General features: G+C 43.8%; 1 protein-coding gene across 1 annotated transcript in view; it reads left to right on the top strand.

The window, feature by feature from the left end:
- LOC147717812 (uncharacterized) overlaps positions 1-22,384 on the top strand; it is a 363,057-nt gene that overhangs the window by 218,034 nt on the left and 122,639 nt on the right. The window contains exons 11-13 of the mRNA XM_086924599.1: positions 3,249-3,301; positions 16,353-16,480; positions 17,703-17,758. Of these exons, the coding sequence (XP_086780725.1) occupies positions 3,249-3,301; positions 16,353-16,480; positions 17,703-17,758 (237 nt within the window). The remainder of the gene's footprint in view (positions 1-3,248; positions 3,302-16,352; positions 16,481-17,702; positions 17,759-22,384) is intronic.

Genomic DNA, 22,384 nt, shown 5'->3' with positions numbered 1-22,384 from the left:
ACACGACAATGAGGAATACCAACGGAACAACAAAAGAACTGGTTTGGTAGGTGTGCCATCTACGAACTGAATGTACCACGATATGATCTGCACAAGATGATGTTGACATGTTTATGACCCAGATATGATTTATGACAATGATGATGACATGTATGATTTATGACCCAGATATGATTTATGACAATGTTGAGGACATGTATGATTTATGACCCGGATATGAATTATGTAAATGATGATGACATGTATGATTTATGATCCAGATATGATTTATGACCACGGCGATGGCATGTATGATTTATGACCCCAGATGGGTTGTATGACATGTTTATGACCCAGACATAATTTATGGGATATTGTGTTGACATGTATATGACCCAGATATGATTTATGATCCCAATAAAACTGCGGCCTACAACCACCACAACAACTACAACCTTGTTGGCTAAGTGTATTGGGATAACAGGGGTATTGGTCTTGGGGTAGATACTTCCACGGTATGGGGGAGTGCGGGGGTTAATACCCAAAGTGCCTTCTCAGTTCCATCTTAATGAACCAGTGAAGTTGCGAGTTTTCTTCGCAAATCATTCAACCCCGGCGGAAAGAACACTGCATTCCTTGGATATTAACCGATGTTTGAAGTTTTATCTTCAAAGACCAATAAGCATCAGGAAATCAGATCAGTTATTTGTGGCTTATGGCCAAGCTACGCTGGGGAAAGCGGTCACTAAAGCCACAATTTCCAGATGGATAGCCTCTGCGATACATTTTTGCCACATCAAATCTAACTGACCATTACAAAGGACTGTCAGGTCTCACTCTACAAGAGCTGTAGCAGCGTCTACAGCATTGTTTGCAGGAGTGACGCTAGAGGATATCTGCTGGGCTGCGACATGGAAGAATGTCCACACGTTTACAAGACATTACTGCTTGCAATCAGCAAATCAACATGATGCTGCAGTTGGTCAAGCAGTTTTACGTCACCTGTTTCCATAAGAGCAAGTTCAGGTAACCAATGTTTTATTCATCTTATAATGTGTCTATGCCTTTCTATATTTCTATGAAGGTCAAAGATGTACGTATTTTGCAAATTACTTGCTTCTTTTGTAGTGATATTGCTTTTCCTGTTTAATATTATATGACTGCTCTTTGGCATTTCGTCATGTTTTTAATTAGTAATGCATTTACTTCGCAATTGTTGGTTGTTAAACATGTGTTTATGGGAGTGTATCACAATAAGTCTCCCACCATCCGCAACCGACTTTTGTCTGGCATACTGCTTGCTATTTTGATTCAGGCTTGTGAATCTAGGAAAGATACCCCAATACTGGATAAGAAAACAAGTTAATTACCTGTAACTTCAGTTATCCAGTATTGATATCTTTCATAGATTCACATGCACCCACCCTCCTCCCCGGAGAGTCAGTTCTCTAATTTTTAGGATACTCATTCCCACCTGTGCTAACGAAAATCTGAGGAGAACTGTCACTGCAGAGAGGGTTCTAGATGGTTCTGTGAGCTGATTGGTTGGAACAAAGACTTTGGTCTTTTTAGCATAATGAGGTAAATAGGCTACAACAATCTAGGCCTCAGGCCTTTGTCATAGGCCTACTACTGTAATTTACTTTTGGCACTGCTTTTTTATGTACCGTGGGACCCCTGCCTTGGCGATGGGGAATGATTCAGGCATGGGAATCTATGAAAGATACCAATACTGGATAACTGAAGTTACAGGTAAGTAACTTGTTTTCTTCTCCTTTCAAGTGTCCAATACAAGCTGTTCTTCAGACACAGTTTTTATGTACAGTGAAGCATTCCCTATCATGTTCGCAGCTATCGCCTATGTCATTGTTATATATTGATAGTTTGGTTAAATAAACGCCCTGCACTGCTGTGGCTCTGTCTCTCTCTCCCAACCTGCCTGTCACACCTGCTGCTATTGACTTTGCCAATACTTGAACTAATATGTCGACCTTGTCAAAGTCATCAGAAGCAGCCAGCCATTTTGGAAAGTTATTTTCAACATTTCAAGAGAGCCACCATGTTGTGTATAGCAGTAAAATGGCCACCATCTTGGAAGTATAGAAAAGAACAGCTATTTGCTTTGACATTGCTCAAGAGACAATCTAACAAGCATTGGCTGAACAAATAGATGTGGCTGGACATTTTGGAATGTTATTTACTCTACTTCCAACATGGCTATCAGATTGAGATTAGACACAACGTTCGGTCATTCTGGAAGTATACAAAACACAATTCTGCAATCTGGAAACATTCTTTTCTGGAAACATTAATCTATTTGGACTATCACATTGGAAAAAATCATTAGTATGAAATATTTGTTGGCTAACTTCAATATTTTTCTTTTTAAAAATGTCAAGAATTTGTCTGCACTGGAACGCAGAGGGATAAACTTAAGAAACTATAAGGGAGAGTATATAACATATTTTACTACTGCTGTCAGAATTACATGATAACCTATGCTGACTTTAAGAAGGTACACCCACTGGTTGATAGCTACGTGGTCTGGAGGTTTGTGGCCTAAAACTTGAAGTGTTATTTGGGAATACCGTACTATGATCTTTATCGTTTACTACTTGTTATTGTCATACAATCATTACCACCTTTTTTTTTGCATCATAATATGCCTTTGGACTTTCCCCAACGATTTCCTTCTGGGGTTTTGTTAAAAGACTCCTATCCCATTTTCATATTTTGTGATAGTCCTCAAGTTTCAAACATATATTAGAATGCCATCTTCCCATATTAGAATGCCAACTTCACATATTAGAATGCCAACTTCATTGGCTCAGTGGTAGAAGAAAAAGAAATGCTGATATTACTTTGTATTTTTCCATGAAATCAAGATACTGGCAACCTGTCTCTTGCAGCTGTCCTTTATTGTATTGCTTTCCTAATCGATATGACATACAGCTTTATCAATATCAAGACCATTCAGGCACTGATACACAGATGTGTGCCAACTGTAGACCCATGTTCTTCTTTTTTCAAAAATGGGCAAACTCCTTTTCAATATTTTGTGATGAGGTACATCTTTATATTTAAATATTGGAGAAAAAAAGTATGAGATTGTTTACCAGAAACCATAGCACTAAGCTTCCCTATGGGCTTCTGTGTGTTTTATACTTTGGCATCATTGGTGAGAATATGAACCCAAGAAAAGAGACCTGCTTATAGTGGTCTGCCGAGGCTCATACTAATATTTGATCCATTATTTGTTCCCTCCTCAGCATCTCATTGCGACGCCGTCCACCACATAGTGGATCCCTTGGACCCTTCTACGGTAAGCAGTGCTGGCTTTCTTTGCACCAAAGCGAATAGAAGCCACAGCGAAACTGCACTCAGACAGTACATATAGGTGGCATTTAATATTATTTACATTTAAACTGATCCATATGTCTCACATCACTTCTTTAACCTATGTTTAATGCACCAAGAATTATGTTATTATTGAGGTGTCTAAACATACCATTCTTGTAACAAAAACCCTACCTAATGGAGTGTGCCCTCCAGCAAGGAAACTGATGGCGTATTAGTAAGGTATTTTGGGATGTATTGAGACTGTTACTCTGCTAGTAAGACCTTGAGTAGTTGCCTTCTCAACACACGTTTATATGCTCCAATAAATATGTGTAGTGTGGTGTTGGACAATTTGCATTTCAAGTTGTCATTTTCTTTGAGCGATAGGAATAGTATAGTTGTCTTGGAGCTTGGATACTCAGCAAAGTATTTGGTAGTCAGTAGTACTTTTTCTGAGCTCCTCTGCCTCTTTCACTGCATCTGCAGGCATCTCTTTCAGTATTCTGATCCAAATATACTAGTAGTGTATACAAGCGAATGCTGCTATCTCAGCCACATTCTCTGTCCCCTCTCCACTGTGCGAGTGTACTTGTAAGCTCTTCTGCTCCTACTCACTACTGCCCTGCCCTGAGTGATGACTCAAACAGCCCTGCTTCCAGAGGTCTGTTAATCGTCCAATTGCTTGATAGACCCTACTGGATGAATGATTCTGGTACCATCGCCCAGAGAGTACTTAGAAGAACATTTTAGGAGCCTCGCTGGTATATTTAGATCCATTAGACCTCTCTTAGACCATTGGTGCAAATTAGTGCTTACTCCAACTTTAGACATGTGACCGAACTGGGTGCCACCATCAGAAGTGGACACAGCATAGACCAGCTTTTGGCTCAATGAGTCCTTCCCTGGGTTTTGGATCTAGAGTGGGGAAAGAACAAATCATCCAATTTGGGGGCTGTTAAAACAACGTTGCAGTAACCTCATTCGGATGGAGTCTCTTCTGAAATATTTTCATGAAGATTCTGCTATGAAGAAAATCCCCAAATGACCACTAAGGAAGCATGATGTTTAGAGATTGACTGTAAAGGGACTTGTAGTAGGCACTTTCCAATTTGGAGCACTGAGCTCTAGGCACTGTGGTCACAAACTGCATCTCTTGAAGCTGTGTGTACAGGCATATGTGGAGGAAGAACCTGAGTTAGGAAGTCGTAAACATGCTTAAGGCCAGTCCCCTGGGGTCAGCATGGCTCAAGGACAGTGAGGCATTTCTTGTGACAAGAACTACCTCTAAGCCTCAAAACGCAATCAACAGGTACTTCTGCGAGGTCACCGAAATGTGAGGTACCTCTTTTTTGGTGTTGCCCTTCAGGGAGTAACAAACATGGACTGTCAAGGCTTACTCTTGGAGGGTGGTGTGTGGCAAAATATCTAATTTAGATAACACAGGCATCACTCACAATAAATATACTCCTCAAGCAGTGTTATTGTTTTAGAAAATTAAATAAGACTTTTATTGCCCTTAAGAAAAAATCCTCAATAATTTCAAGAAGTTCTCATGACATTCATTGATATTCTGAAGCAGTAGTCTGTGAGCCTATGAAGCCTGTTTTGCATGCAATCATACCTGGTTACTATTAGTGGGTCCATTACGGTCTAATGGTTAAGCACAGGTGTCTGCTAGATGAATGTGCTTATGGCCCTGTTAGATACCAGGTTTTAGTCCTCGTTGATCTGTGCCTCACAGCTCCATAGAATCTACAAATTGACACTACACTTCTTAGGACATCCTGGTTGGAAGTGGTTGCTCTGTCTGGGGCCACTGGCTGTGGTGAAAGGACCTGCAGTAGTGGCAATGTGCACCCTAGGGTGCTCGGATAAAAAATCACTAAAGGATAAAAAGATGCAGTGAATATGCACAGTGGAGGCACACCCACCAGGCAGGGTCATCAAGCCACTTGAAAAACGATAATCATTGAGGCAGAGTGAGGGGCTGTAGGAGAGTAGGGTCTGCAATCCTATGGTCACCCCAGATTTTTGCTTTTTGCTTCACTGGTTTTCGACTTTCCGTGGCTGTGGGCCTGCTAATCAGACCCACAGCCTAGCTGGTCTCTCTCTAAATTGACATCCATGTACTTTAGTTGCATTTACCAATTGGTATTGGGTCACTCTTGTAAGTCCTTGTACAGTGTACCATAGGTACCCAGGGCATAAGTGAACCCAAGGCCTACCAGGGGCTGCAGCTTAACAATCCTGGGGGCAGAGTGCTTGGAATTATGTGAGATAGTGTTCTGTCATGAGCTGAGCCTGTCTGCAGCTTTCGGAACCAAGTCCTTTAGCTGCTTCCATGATAACGCTATACCATATATTCTTACGTGCATTATAATCCTCGCGGTTATTGCTATCTTTGGCATAGCATTATCAAAACATGTCGGGTAAGGTGCCATACGAATTGGAATACTACCCCCTCGCCAATTCTGGCGACGGGGGTAGCATTCCACCCTTTTAGAGGGACACGTCATGTATGTAACTGTGAACCCCGGTTAAAGTTAACTCGAGCCTCAGCATCACAAAATGGATGCTGCCACCACAGACACGAGTCTGAACTCCTGCTGCTGGGTGTCCTTCCAGCGAGGGAGATCTGGACAAAGGGTTTCCTGCCTTGGGAGGTGCTAGCACCACCCCAGACAGGATTTTGAGTATTGGGTAGGACAGGCCTGAAAGGAATGAGACAAGCCTGGGGCACACAAGGTGCCCTGTGCATACACCGGCTCAAGCCAGTTGCTGGGGCACTCCAGCCCCAGCTCTGGCGCGAAACCGGACAAAGGATAGGGGGTGTAACCACCCCCCTTCCAGGTCCCACCCATAGGAGGGACCTAGTGATAGTACAGCCCCCTTTAGGAGAATAAAGGTAGGAGATGGTCCCATTCCAAATTAGATTATCCTGAATTGAATCTACAAGAAGAAACTCTGGACTTCGACGTTCTGCTCCACAGAAGACTGAAGAAATCTCCCTTGTGGCCAAGGAGTGGCCACCCTGCATCAGCAGTCACCATCAAGCGTCCTAGCGGTTCACTTTGTCGTCTTCCCTGGTGGATCCAGACTTCAGAGCCCGACGAGACCCGGACTTCCAGACCTCTCCGACCTCAACTCACATCTGCAGCACAGCTGAGATCCGTGGGTGCTACGAGACACGTGGGACCGGCCATCTTGAAGAAACTGCACTTCGCTTCCAGCACGACTTCAGAGGCATCCTCGACGAAGTGCTTTGGGGATTGAGAAGCCCCAGCCCCGAGCAGCTCCTTCGCAGAAGATCAGCCCTCCAGCATCCACAAGATCTGCGTGGGGCCCTTTTGCTTGATTGCTGCTCGACGCGTTGTCTGGTCACTTGCCGGCTGGCTAGTGGCCTCCTAGACTACGATCCTTGAAATCTACACCACTGGTCTGGTTGCTCCAGACTGGCCCTTGCTTCCCTGCAAAGGAGAAGCACCCCGGACTCTCCTGGTCCGCACCAGACGCCTTTTCCACTCACCGCGTGGGTTGCCTGTGCCAAGGCCTGTTGAAGCCGAATCCGGAACCAACACCGCCGACAGCGAGAGCCTGCGTGGGACAGCTCGTGCCTCCATCCTGGTCATCGAAGACACCTCCTGGTCCTCGTGGCTGCAGAGTCAAGCATCCACTCTTCACCTGATCGCGACAACAGCATCTGGGTCCTTCCTGGTTCCACTCCAGTCACTGGCTAGTGACTTTGAACATTGTCCCCTCTGCTTTCAGGTCTTCATCTTCCTTGATCCACCCTTGGATCACTCCGGACAGCTTCCTCCTGGTCGCCTGCAGCATCTTTCTTCAAGGCTCCATAGACTTCAACGCGGAAACCCGACACACTTTGACACCTTTGCACCCGCAGCCCGTGGGTGAGGTAACAAGAGCATTTCGGTTCTCAAGGGTAGATCAACTCTCCTAGTGCCCAGATTTCCAGTCGTTTTAGTCCTAACTAGTCAGAACTGTCCGTACTCACCTTTTTCGTAAATTGTACTGTCCATTGACTTTGTTACGCATCTCGCGTGTGAGTTTACACTCTGCACACGCGTCCCGTGGGCCTCCTATTACTTACCTAAGGTTAGGGTAGTGTAGTCCCAGCGATCCTACAGCCTTTGGACAGCTCCATTCCTTCTATCGACTTTCTGAACCCACTTACTTAGTATATGGTTTGACGTGCCCCTAGGGCACCATTGTAATTTGTGAAACTTAAACGTATTTTTATTGTCATGTGCTTAGCCCTCTGATCTCATAAAGAGCTCAGAGGTGTTTGTTATTAATAAATATCTTGTTTATTTTCATAACAACCTGTGTGGTGTCCTTTCACTTGGTATTCAAGGGGTTATATGTGGTAAAACAGCTGGCTTCACATGCCAAAAGAGTTTAGCCTAAGACTGCTTTGTCCTTGCTACCATTAGGATAGCTGGTCTATAAGGTCGACTTACAACCAATCACCATAAGGGTTGTTTGGACTGATACAAGGTGATCACTAGAACTAGTGAGCATCATATATCAGGCCAACTTCTCACAGGGGCCTGTTACAATGCTCAGCATTGTTCAAAGAAATCTTTACCAAAATATAGATATAGGGTTAAGGAACACAGGTGGCATAGAGTTATCGGAGTAAAATGGAAAAGAAGTTATGCAGAAAATACAGAGTCATCATAATCACACATGAAAGCAGTTGTGTGCCCAATGCAGGTACACAGGCATCACAGAGCAATCCACATCTGATGGAACAACAATTGTGTGCAAATTCAGGGTGCTGGAATGTGGGCCATACAGATTGTTGGGATGGGAATGTCAACTGCATGGTTACAGGCATGTAGCCCTGCCCTGAGTGCCTGACTGCATCTGTATCTGGCATTCTGTCTTTTGTTTGTGGCCCTGGCATCACGCTAATCGGGCAGGTGTGCGTAGGCCATCTCCGGAGTCCACGGGCGACCGATCAGGTTATTCAGCTAGGGAGTAGCATTGAAAGAGGTTTTACTACAGGCGTCCCTCTTTTCCCTGCTGAACTCATGAGGCCAGTTGTGGTCTTAGAAACCTGATTTATGGAATTTTAACAGACCAATTAGGTGCTGCGTGACATTTTTTTCTTCAGTTTTTCTTATTTTTGCATATGAGGTCAATTCTAACTTTAGGAGTGGGAGTATTTTCTCCTTGAAGGTCCTGAGGAAAACCTTGTGGTAGGGCTTGAAACTAGTCGACCAAGGAAATGGTAGGTCAGACACCAGTAATGTTTCCCACAGTCCCCTTGTTTTAATATATCAACTAGAGGATCAAATAAAGTAGTTTTTTCCTAGTAGACTCCTAATTTTAACTCACCACTGTTCTCTTATATATTCAACCCACTCCAACATACCACATAGGTGTACAGGTACTTCTGCGTGTCCTTAGTAGGACAGGGAGGAACCCTATGATGAAGCATGCAATCATGCGGCAAACCTATTGGGTGAGGGGTATTTAAAAAGAACCTTTTCTTTCCCTGTTCTAAAAAAGAGGTTACACTCCTTCATTATCTCTTCGGAAGGGACTCTTTTTTATTTATCTGATTGCGACTTGGAAGATGAGTCCACCTCCCCATACCTCTGCCCTCCCTCTTTGTTTAGCAGTGCGTAGGTCTAAGCCTGTCCCTGACAATGCGAGGTCCAGGACTTGTCCTCTGACCTGGAAGGAACACACCAAGTATACCCTCATAGTGGACAGAGCACTTGGGCTTAGCACATAAGGTGGTGGCAACATCTGTATTTTGTGATCCCACATATGTCATCAGACCTTGTTTCTGTGTGAAAGAGAGTGTGGCCTACTGACCTCTCCTGTGTAAAGTTCCACTGTAATGTGATATCCCAGAACCGTACTCTGCCATACTGCGTGTATGTCGAGGCCATGCTTTCTGTGTGTGTAGCACATGTGTAATAATAAGACTCTGTGGGCCCAGTTCACAAAGAGCGTCCGCAATCAGGGCAGCGGCTCAGTAGTCGTGGCGGGATCTCTGCACTCGTGGTGGAACCTTCACAATGAGAAACTGCAGTACAAAGATCTGGCCACAAGTGCAGAGATCCTGCCCCGACTTTGGAGCCTCTGTCCAAACCGTGGAGGCTCTTTGTGAATCAGGCCCTGCGTGTTTATAAGTCGGAGTACTCAAACCAGTGGGATCCATTATGGATGCAACTGGTTTACCATTGTCCAAGATCGAGGAGGATTAAAGTTTTCCCATCCAGTGGAAGTGCATTATCTACATTCCTGTGGTTGATAGGTGAAGATCTAGGCACCAAAGTTAGCAGATTGGAAAAATGTATCTCATCAATTTAATAAAGAGTTTGCTAGCAAGGGCCTGGTGACTTGTAGTTCCCAGCACTGCCATTTGGTAAATGGTAGAGGTGAAGGGTGTGAATGGAATTTCTGTTGTTCAAGGTGTGTAGGTTTCTCGACCAGGCCTGAGCTTTTCTCTAACCCTAATTGTTACTTCGGCGAGGCTGATGACAGGCAGCTTCAGAAACATAACATCTCATTGTGCCCATGCTGGATGTGCTCCAGTGTGGAGACATCCCCAGTGCTACCTGCTGTGAAGAGCATCACTTTACTCAAATGCTGTGTTTTGAGAGAAGCCTGAGAAGGACACTTATAAGAGAGCCACCAGAGCAGGTTCTAAGGTCTGACACAGTGAATCCACATCACCAGTCTAGTAAATGTGCATATAAGCGTGACCCAAACCACCCCACATTTCCATGTTCTTCATGACCAAGCTAGAGTGCGCTCCACAGAGTACTTGAAGGACAGCTGGGTGACCAGGACTAGTGTCTGCCTGACAGCCAGTCTCCCAAAGGTGACACAACAGGACCTGAAGTCTGCACATTTGATTGAAGATTGAGAAGGCTGTCTACCTGCCGGGAGACTGTGCCGAAGGAGAAGCCCAAAGTGTTCCCTTCTTTACTGAACACCCAGAGAAAGCAGGATGCTTGAGAGAAAGAAGCCAGGGACAATCCGTTCTGTAGAGCCTCTCCCAATATCTTTGCGGTTCCAAGCGAGACCTGCAAAAGCCTATGTACATCCACACATCTGCTCAAGGTGGACTGCATCTACCATGCGAAGTGTATTGGCCCAGGCCAGGGTTACATTTGCCTTGTCATGTGTATTGCCAAAGTAGGGTCTGCATCTGCTGTGCCGTGTGCAATGGCTCAGGCTGCTGCAACAACATGCTCATGGTGGCTGCCACTGCCTTGACATGCCCATCGGCACAGTGGTGGCCACAACTGTTCTAGAAAGCATCCATATCTGCTCAGAGGTGGGGTAGGACTGCCAGCAATGCCTACAAAGTGGTGCCAGTGCATACCGAGTGACACCAGACTATCTAGTGTGAGCGCACTCCTAACATGACATCATCAGCTCCCAACTCCCTTGTTATCCGCCGCTGAAGCTGCATGCGATCATCAAGGGCCTCCGCCTACATTGAGACTTAGCCACCAAGCTCATGCAGAATAAAGCACGAAAGACTAAATACTGATTATCTACCCAGTACAACACCAGGGCTAAGAACGTGAGTAAACAGTGACTGATTGCTCATATGAATTGTGGGGGAAACTTAAATGGCACCTGATCCTATGCTTCTACCATAGTTCTACTGGGGAACAGATCAAACTAGTGTCACCCTGGTGGGAATAACAACCACAAAACAATCATCTTCTGGGTAACACCCTGTATGCTGCACTGATCTATGTAGGATTGAGTACTACTATGTAATTAAAAAGTAAGTTTTTATTTCCAAGGACAAGCACTGGACTGGACATTAAATATATCATATCTGTTGGTTGAATTTTAATTCTGGACTTGTGCCCTCAACACTACCTCCTTGATTAGTTTGTGACTGCTTGCCTTGTTACCCTGAGAGTCAAGTGCAGAAACAGTTGTACTTGATCTAGTTTTCAGAATCATCGTAGGAAGGACCCCAGGATGCCATCATGGCTTATTAATTTATTTGTTGTTTTCTATAGTGCGGACCAGACCCAGAGTTTGGGTGTCAGAGCGCTTTACATTTCAACCAACTTCGATATTCGCAGATATCAGATATCCAATTCTTTCTCATCAAGAGCAAGACTAAGTAATCACTTACATTGGCATATATTTGTCCATACATCAAACAGAAATAATGAAGAATAATAGAGATGATTAGGTTGCAACCAAGATTGCCATGTCGAGTTAAATTTAAGATAATAAAATTCCTGAGTTCTTCTATATCTAAGCTTTTTATAGTATTGTTATGCTAGACTCATTCATATGTTATGGGAGAAATGTACCCATCAGAACGGACTTGGTCTCCTTTCTGAATCGTGGAGCATAGGTGAGTCTTCTGATAAACGGTGGGAGCAAATTACAAATCGTTGGTGCAGCTCCCATGAACGCTCTAGTGTACACTTTTTTCTTACGGAGTAATGCTGGTTTCAGCAAAAAATGCTCCGCTTCTCTCAAGGGTCTACTGCCTCCGGACAGCGTGATTTTATGGGCTAGGTGATGGGGTGTTTTGTGGTGTATTGCCTTGTGTGTAATGCTCGTGAATTTTAGCTCTATTCTTGCCTCGAATGGAAGCTAGTTGAACGCTTTCAGATGTGGGGTGATGTAGTCGTTTTTTTGTTCCTGTTATAAGTCTGGTTGCTGCTTGAGACATGCTTTTAGGGGAGCTGTCAAGATCTTAGGGAGTCCTGATAGAATTGTGCATCCATGTTCAATTCTTGATATGGCCAGGGTCTGTACTGCCATTTTCATGATGAGTGGCTTCAGTCTTCTGAGGTAATTCAGATGAAAGCGCATGTTTTTTGCCATTGCGTTGATGTGTGCTCGCATGTTTAGATCTTTATCCAGTGTGATACTGAGGGATTTGGTTGAATCGGGGTACTGTTTAGTGCTCTGACCATCTTGGTCCATTCGTTAATCTTGGCTGAGCTTTTAGGAGGGGAGATCAGAAAGAATTCGGTTTTCTGAGAATTGAGCTTAAGATGATTATCAGCTAGCCATTCAACTGTTTTCTTGAGTGCTTGGTTCATAGTGTTGATCTTTTTTGGTGATGATATCTTCATATACAGCTGGGTGTCATCAGCATACATGTGAAAGGAAATGTTAGCATTATGCAGTACCCCCATTAATGGTTCGACTTATAGGTTAAATAGTGAAGGTGATAGAGTTGATCCTTGTGGAACCCCAATTTGAATTTGAATTGGATATGGTGGGGATAGCTTGTTATCTACCAGGAATCTTTGCGATCTGTTCTCTAGGAGGGAGTAGAACCATTTCAGTACCATTCCAGATGAGCCCATCCTATTTTCAAGGTGTTCAAATAATTTGGGGTGGTTTACTGTGTCAAATGCAGATGATAGGTCCAGAAGGATCAGGAGACTACTGGGCTTGGGCCCAGTAGCTCCTGTCTGTCAAATAGCCCCTCTCGTCGAATGGGGTATGACACGTGATATTGGTAGTGTATAAAACAGTTTTGCAGCAAATACACGTTGCAGGCACACAGTCATCAGCACTCCAAGAAGAAGCAGTTGTGAGGCAATTTCAGGGTGCAGGTACACTGGCTTTACAGAGTCACTGGCACTGCTCAAACTAGATCTCTTGCTACAACAGCGATGGCGAAACACACTGCTGTCAGCAACAATGCTTACAAGAGATGTGCAGGTAAGCACCGGTCCAATAGGAGTGCTATATCTCATCCATTCAACGTATTCAAACACAGAGGAAAGGGCACAAGGTTCACGTTAAAGTCTAGTAGGGATGTGTCCATTAATCTAAAAAGGAAAAAATGTCAGGAAGTTTGGCAGACAAAAAGAGTCAAGACAGTGATGGAACACTGACAATGGCCACAGTTCTCTGGAGCATCGCCAAAGAGTCCTCAGGAAATAGGGAAAGCCCGAGAGCGTCTCTGCATAGGCTCCAAAGAAAAGGCTCCTCTAAAAAGAGAATTCCTCTCCTCCCAAAAGGCCATGGATTTTTATTAGGCCTGGGCGGAAAATTTCGTTCCGCTAGCGGAATTTGAATAATTTTGCGATCCGCGCTTTCAAAATGCATGTTAGCAAGATATTTCTCCCCAAGCACGCAAACAACGTTCGTGAACAGGAAAAAATCATCGTGAACGGGCGGAACACGCATTTCCGCGTGTTTTCAGAACTTTTGAGGCGCTCGCCGAGATTTGCTACTGTTTCGCAGAGCTTTGCACAGCGTGACTACGCAAATTCCACCCACCCCTAGTTTTTACAGGCAATATTTGTCATCATGACGTTAATTGTCAGTTCATAGTGGACTGATCCCATGTGACCACTTCTTCCGTCCAACATATGCATTTTGTTACTTGAAGCAACCTTCCCATGCATCATGTGAGAATCAACTATGACACACCCTTGCAGGTCGTCTACAGAAAGCGTTAACATTGTTGCATCATCCAGGTCGAGGTTCAGCAGTGAGTTTCTCACCAAATCCAAATAATGAAGATTTTAAGAAGTGTCCACCTGTAAAATAAAAGAATGTACCAGGCCCAGAGCTAAATGTGCAGCATTTGAATCCACCTCAAAGTTCACAGTGACAGGTCATGGAAAGATACAGGCTGAGGAGAAAATCAAGTTAAATGCCTTTTTGTAATCTATATTTCAATCTAATACAAAAGCTCCAAATTATTATATAAAAGCATCATAAATATTCCCATTTATCATTCTTCAATTATTCTAATATATTTGCAGCTCATTAATACACATAAATGCATGACTGTAATTATGGCGTATTACTTACTTCATTTTCAAAGGAACCAACATGTAAAATATTTTATTATTTCAACGGAACTAAAATCATTTTCAGACATTTATAATCCACAAACTATGAAGCAGCTTCGCTCAGAATTACAGAACTCTAACGTGAAAGATAGAAAAGTTACCACCTATGTGTTTTCATATCACTCTGCAAGAAGTGCGAAGTTTTTCTTTTCTATTTTAGTTTCGACATTTCCGGTTAATATAAAACTCTTGAAAAATCATCTCAAACCCACTGTGTTTATTTATTCTACTCTGTTCTAACTAATCCAAGCTCGCTTTTACGGTGCTGAATGGCACAATTTAACTCATCTCAATGTGAGTTTTCACTAAACGTGTAAGATACACGTTTAAACCACATTTGTCATTATTATCGGTAAATTTGTCTTAATGAGTGAAATTGAAGCTTCCGCTTCTTCACTGGGAAACAGTTTCAACTTCCCTGTTTTGGTAGGTTTCAGTTCTGACATCCTCCACAGAGCAAGTTTCTGCACATTGAAGTAAAGCTGCAGGTGAATACCAACTACACATCCTGCACAGTGTAGCATGCTGCCTCTGTAGGCACTATAATAAGTGTGTTTAGTGTCAAGCACACTACATAGGGGTAGTCTGGTCATAAGACACCCTCCTCCCTACATGCTTCACCAGTAGCAGTACGGAGTCTCAGCATCAGTCTTGTGAAAGGAGACAGTCAAGTTTCTTATCTCTGGTCCTCGCCGTCCTCTGCATGGGTGGGCACAGTTTCTAGTGTGAAAGAGTGAAAATTACACATACTGCAAGGGTTGACATGTCCAATTCTGGGTGAAGCTGGCCTACTCAAATTGACCAGTGAAAATCAGCGATTTCCCAAAACCTTTGGGGGGAAGCAATGACCACAAGGGACATTTTCTATTCAGTATGCCACATCTCCATGGCAACAACGTTTTAAATGAATATGTTCTCCATGTACATTGAAAATCAGAGAGTCCATACCATTTGGTACAAAGCACAGGATGCATGTGTGTACTTTTTTACTGCAAGAGGTGTGTGTCATTATCTTCCTGTTAGGGATTATTTTGAGCAGGTATGTCACAAGCCAAGTCATAGGCTGGCCTGCTGCCACTGGCTTAACCAAGTCCCATGAGCAACAAAAGTAAACACTTCCTACCTTCGGGTTTAAGTATGGAAAGCCAAGCAGTTGCAATTGCCAGGTGACCATGAGGAGCAGTTCAAGGGGGGCATGCAGGTAAAGGAGATACAACTCACCCTGAATAGACTAACTTTATGGAACATCCTAGCACTAAGAACTCTGTAAATAAAAGAGAGGCACAAGCCACCCCCCCCCCACACACGTTAGAAGTTTCCCACACACTCTACACCTAACTACACATTCAAGCAGGAAGAATGGGGGGCCCAGTTATGACTTACTATATGAATTTACCAGGGAGCACCAGAGGACAGTCTCCCCGCCTTCACTACTGTTATCCACTGCCATCAATTGCTAGCAGTGTGATAATCCTCACATGGAGGCTGTAGTCACCAACGTTAAAAGGAGAACCACTGGGTGGACACCAAATACTGGAGGAAGTCTAGGATTAGTTGTCAAGCAGCATTTCATAATCATCGAAAGCCCTAACAAGGGGCTTGTGGCACGGGTCGCCTACCAGGTCAGACAGAGCATAACGATAAGAAGGAAAGAGCCATGTGGTTATTGCAGCAGGGACTGCGACCCAGAGGAGAAGTAAAAGAATTGTGGAGATGACAGTAGCATAACTGATGGAGGGTTCCAGTTGGTCATGCTTCAAGCTCCCCACAAAAATAACTCTCTGGAAAAGATGTGCAGCTAAGCCAGCTGAGGAATCTGGAGGAAAGGGTGCTGGACATTCACCCACACTGAGAACTGGCTGGGGCTGTAAACATCAGCCATTCATTTGATCCCATCCTGTCCTGGAGATGACAGCTGGTCCTGTAGGCATATGTTATCCCACTCAGCCGATTCTGCTCTAAAATGATCACGCTCTGTTGCCATGCACCAGTCAGCTGAGCAGATCCTGTGCTAGAGTTGGGAAGTTCTGCAACCCTGTGCTGGTAAGTATTATCTAGTGTACACAAAGGCTGTTTTTCTCTGGGTCATTCTAGTGGGGAAAAAATCTGAACTGTGGGGACAATTGGGAGAACCTTCCGCTGCTTAAAACAGACTTTCATTTTCAGGTTATCTTTATTTTGTAGATCACTGGCAAATGGCACCTGGTGGGAAAGGCCTCAATGCACTCAGCCAGAATAGACGATAAAGAAGATCATTGGATGAATTTAACTTGGGATGGACAAAAGCTCAAAATTGAAGAAGGTAGCGGCATGTAAGTTCAAGCCAAAACTTTGCATCGCAGTAAATGGAAATGCACTCGCCCTGGATTGCTCTATCTTCTTTAACCCAAACCAGCACGGCACTCTTAGCTATCTAAAAGGTCAGATGGGTCCTGTGGGTAGTCTGAGAAACTAACTGGTGATGTGTCAAAATATGGTCTAGTCTCCAGGATATAATTTGGTTTAAGGCTTTGCCCGATCAGTTAATCGATAAGTTGCTGGTTATCTTCTAGTGCTTGCATTTATTTTTGGACACTTTATTTGATTGTGGTAAATCACTGTAGCCACAAACAAACTAAATCACCAGTTCATTGGAATCTATATGTCAGTGTTATTTAGGTTCTGGAATACAACTGTTAAAACTTTCCAAAGTAGAAGTTGTAGTAGTAGGTCGTACTTATAAAGCGCACTGTGACCAAAAATGGTTACCTGGCACAAGGTATTACCACTATGTAAGAAAAACAACTGATGGAGATCTGAAGCTAAAACTGATTGTCAATGAGGAAACAGCCACGTTTTCAGTGACCTTCTGAATTTTAATAATTCAGAGTAAGGCCTTAATGGAGCTGGTAATTTGTTCCACATCTGAGCTGCATTAGTGCTAAAAGTATGTCCTCCTTGTCAGACTTTTTTGAATCTGAGTTCTTGGACATAGTTGCCTGTGTCTGCCAGGAGTATATTTTATTAGTTTGGCTTGTAAGGGTTTTTTGGTCCTTTGTTGCGTAGTGCCTTATGTCATATAGAGAGGTTTAAAAAAGATCCTGTTTTATGGGCAGCCAGTGGAGATCTTTCAGAGCATTTGTGCAGAGGAGTGTCGAGGTCTGTTCAGTGTTAACTTTGCTGTAATTATCTGGATGTGTTCTAGCTTCTTTAATAAATAGCTGGGAGCTCATAATAAAAGAGCATTGCAGTGATCCAGCCTACTTAGTATTACACTTCTAGAGATCAGGGATCTGGCTGGCAGGTCAAGCAGAGGTATAGTTTCCTAAGGGCCAGGATTAGTGCAAAGCAAGTCCCGGTAAGTCCGTTCACTTGTTTTTCCATAGACAGACCATCAAAAGAAGAAGTACATAAACAGTAAGCATCTTCCAGCTGACATTGGCTACCAACAACAACTATTTCCAGTACCACTGTTAGGTGCTGTAATGTTATAATGTAACGACAGGTTGGTTGGTGTTGCCTAGCAAGTTGACTCTTCTTTTTGATTTCATGCAGGCTTCATTTGGGTTTGAGAGAAGTGGAGGTTACAGGACCTAAGATTTTTCACAAAGGTGAGTGAACTTCGGGTATCCCACACTCGCCAAACCAGGAGGAAATTTCACTAATCTTCAGCTTCAAGAGATCCCATTCACTGAAGCCAAGAGGTCTCAATAAGTCATCTCGCGACTGCAGCCTCATGCGACGCTCGCTCACTTTCATCAAGACGAAATTTTAATACAATTTTCCATAACTCAGCTTCTTGAGTCCCACACCTGCTGAAACCCAGATGCCATCTTCCAGAACCACAGCTTGATTAGTCCTTCACTCACACATGCCAAGATAAGAGCTCTAAGAGATATCTCAGATATGCAAATTTGTGGGTCCCACGCTGACTGATATAAAATGAGATTTCGCAAAATTGTGTTTTCATGGGCCATACACGCACTAACAACTAAGTACACTCTCAGTAGTACAGCAACCTGAGTCCAGATGTGAGCTATAATCTTCACTGTAGGAGATTGTTAGATCCATACTCACCGACACCAAGATTAGCTGTCTAGTACTTCAGTATCATTGCTACCTCATTCACTTAAAACAAGCTGAGATCCCCTGTACTACAGCTTCAAGGGACACCAACTCAAGCTTTTTCAGTGTTGCAGCATCATGTGTCTAACACTCACAGAGAGTAGGTGAGTGCCACAAGTCCAACAATCCCTGATATCAAGCTGAACTCAACTATACTACACCATCCTTAGTCCCGGAATCCCTGATGCCAAATCTAGCGCCGCTGCATCAGATCCTAATGGGTATCTCACTAACTGAGATCATGCTGAGCATTTTCTAGTAATAATGTTGTGTGTTGTAAATAAGATGGTCATAGATGACAGGATACTTCTAGTTGATTACATGTAGATTTATTGTAAGACACAGCCGAGTACACAAACCTCGCCAGCCGACCAGACCACCAACTGACACTAGTGGAATTCTCCAGGTAGAAGTCAGAACATACATAGGCATTGTGGTAGACAGAGAACAAGAAAACACAAAGAAAGGACTAAGACAAAAGACAACCATATTACATGAAGAATCAATGTACAACGCCAGCCGACCAGACCACCAACTGACACTAGTGGAATTCTCCAGGTAGAAGTCAGAACATACATAGGCATTGTGGTAGACAGAGAACAAGAAAACACAAAGAAAGGACTAAGACAAAAGACAACCATATTACATGAAGAATCAATGTACAACACATCTCCCTCCTTTATAGAAAAGAAAAGAAATAAAGGAAAACAAAGATTACAAAACAAGAGACTGCAACGACAACCACAAAGACAAAAGAGTAATCAGAGACACAGGATGAAGAGTGAAGAGTGAGGTGAAACAAAACACTCAAACGACCAAACAACACCTACCCCATGGTGTACAATAACAAGATACACAACACCAATCAAGTATCCGAAATATCATTACACTCCATCCCCCTCCCTCAGAGAAACCGGGTAGAAACCCTATTAACAAAGGTAGGTATAAACATAGACCCTTGGGAGAAACACAACATACCCCAAGAAAGTAATAACACAACTTTCCTTAAACAGGGTACACCTCAGGATAGACAACCTGGGAACTGACATGGGCAATGACTAATAAGAGCAGCACTAACACTACTACCCATTTCAGAAAAACTAAACCAGTCAACCTGAGAACTAATATGGGTATTGATTGCTCACCAACTCTACACCCTCCAAAGTAGGCTACACCACACGACAGTACAGGATGGTTAACTTGGAGATTGACTAACTTCCAACACTATTTCTCCAAAGAAGGGTACAACACAGAGTTCAAACCCTGAAACCAAACCTACAACATGCCCTACAAAGTGTATACCATGGGTACCAACAGGCCCCACCCCCTCCCCAAAGAAGGGTACACCAATGGGTAAAAACAGCGCCATAGGAAAGTACAACAACTCTCAATACACTTTCCTCACCAACCCCAATAACACACAACAGGTTGCACAGGGTTCACACCCTGGAACTTATACACCAACATGCCCTACATAGGGTATACCATGGGTACCAACTGGCCCCACACCCTCCCCAAAGAAGGGTACACCATTGGGTAAAAGACACCGCCATAGGAAAGTAGAGCCACAACAGCTCTCAAAACACTTTCCACACTGACCCCCAAAATGCTCAAAAGGTTAAACACACCAGGAAAAAACACATAAGCTCTCCTAGATAGAGTACATCGGGGGAAATGGCCCTGCAGACTAGAATGAGGCACCAGATGTCAGTGCAACCTCATAATAGAGAATACGAAAGGAGAACAGACCCATGAAACCGTCATCACATACCTGGTGTTGATCTAGTTCAAGCATTCTCATATCACAATCATGCAACATTTACTAACAAACTCGGTGACCTAACCACCAACAACACAACAAAACAGGGTGACAACAAACGTTGCACAAGGCTCACGCCTTGGGATTTATACTCCAACACGCCCTACATAGAGTATACCATGGGTACCGACTGGCCCCACCCCCTCCCCAAAGAAGGGTACACCATTGGGTAAAAGACACCGCCATGGGAAAGAACAGCCACACACTTTCCACATTGACCCCCAAAATACAAGCTAATGAGCTGCCTAGCAACAAGACACAACAGCTCGTAGTCCTGGTTCCTCTCAGAACCTCTCTGTAACAACTCGCTGTCACAAATCCTTAGACCTGGAAGATCTTGAAACCCTTCAGTCTCAAATTTATCTCTTGGATTCGTTCCGACAAAGAATCCTCACCTTGCTTCAGTGACATGCTTCAGGACTCACAGTTCAGATTTTACTAAGTTTTTAAGTCACCATCAGTACAATTTCAGTCCCGGCCACTTGACGGTAAACTTTGTCCTCTCCCAGCAAGACACTGAAATCCATGTCTCTTTCCAGTCCCGAGGCACACATCGACCTTTCCCTGTAACTAACTTGGATTCTTCATCAATGTTGTGAACCTACAGTCCAGAGACTCACTAGGCAAAAGAGCATATTGGGTCAAAGAGTGTAAAAGTGAAGTGTGAGGTGAGACACAACACTTAAAACAACTAGGCCGGATAAAGATAGTGCACTCCCTCCAAACTGTCTTTGACCGGCAAAACAGGAAGAGAAAGTCCACTCTCTCAAAAACTGTTTCAGTCCAGCAACACTTAACGCTCCGAGTTGAAGATGGACAGTTCAACATACGCCTTCGTGCTTTAAAGATACCACATTCATAGATAAGATTACTGAGTGCAGTATAACAAGCGATGTAAAAAGATACATTTTTCCTGACCAGGAACCTTTGTCCCCACTGCAGACCTTCTGTCCAGACTCTTACCTGGGACCTTTGTCCCCCATTGTGGACATACTGTCAAGAGTCTCCTCTGGGACCTTTGTCCCCACTGCGGACCTTCTGTCCAGACTCTCACCTGGGACCTATGTCCCCATTGTGGACATACTGTCAAGAGTCTCCTCTGGGACCTTTGTCCCCACTGCGGACCCTCTGTCCAGACTCTCACCTGGGACCTATGTCCCCATTGTGGACATACTGTCAAGAGTCTCCTCTGGGACCTTTGTCCCCACTGCGGACCTTCTGTCCAGACTCTCACCTGGGACCTATGTCCCCATTGTGGACATACTGTCAAGAGTCTCCTCTGGGACCTTTGTCCCCACTGCGGACCTTCTGTCCAGACTCTCACCTGGGACCTTTTTCCCACTGTGGACATACTGTCTAGAGTCTCCCTTGGGACCTTTGTCCCTGTTGTGGACTTTCTGTCCATGCGCCCAATCTTTTGTGCTGAGACATTCCGCTCCTTGATCCGGGACAACCTTGTCTCCACTAGCACAATGATTTCGCCCTTTGTCCATTTCTGCTTCCCCTTGTGATCATGGACCGGTAACCCTTCTAGATAGAGTCCAAGGGGTTTGTCCCCCAAATTCACCCTGAAAACAAAAACTCCTTTCTGCTTGTTAGTCATGGTTCAGGCACTTAGACCAGCTTTAAATTGTGAGACTACTTTTCTGTTCTATGTCCTCTGCTCCTTAATTGAATTGTGCTTCTCTTACTTGTTCCTGGACGCTCTGTACCTTTTAATTAAAGGCTGGAACTGGCATTATGTGTACACTGGTAATTTCCTGCACATTGATGTTTGATCAAAATAACATTTGCTTCACGAAACACAGTCTATTCTTTATGCTAGCTCACTGACACGTTTCTTGTTTTCTGCCAGAATAGAAATAAATACAGAAAATATCCACTAGATGGCAGTCTTGTCCAGAATATATGCACTGAATATAGCATTTATCGCTCGTGAAGATCTACGCTGTATGAAAGGTACACTTTAAATAACAGTCACGTCATGCTTTCAAAGACATGTTTCTTCCTCTGCAGACCGCATGAAAGTAACAATGCTGGATATGAACACGGAGATCAAAAGCACACCTTCCATTATACTCACCAAGTTGAAATGTCAGTCTGCGTATAACTGTTCTTTCTGTTGGTGTTGCGTTGACACCGAGATACTTATCAATTGTCACGAGTTGAAACAGCACTACACGCAGTACTTGAAAAACGTTGCGTTGTGTTCCCAAACCCTGTCACCATGAGAACACCATGCGTGAAGCTGAAAATGGCTGCTTGACGTAGTAGAGTGACGTTGCACGCTAAC

The sequence above is a fragment of the Lissotriton vulgaris genome, chromosome 5 (genome assembly GCF_964263255.1).
Source record: "Lissotriton vulgaris chromosome 5, aLisVul1.2, whole genome shotgun sequence".
In the NCBI taxonomy this organism is placed as follows: domain Eukaryota; kingdom Metazoa; phylum Chordata; class Amphibia; order Caudata; family Salamandridae; genus Lissotriton; species Lissotriton vulgaris.
The sequence above is the reverse complement of the archived record's forward strand: the minus strand, read 5'-3'. Positions and strand labels throughout refer to the sequence as shown.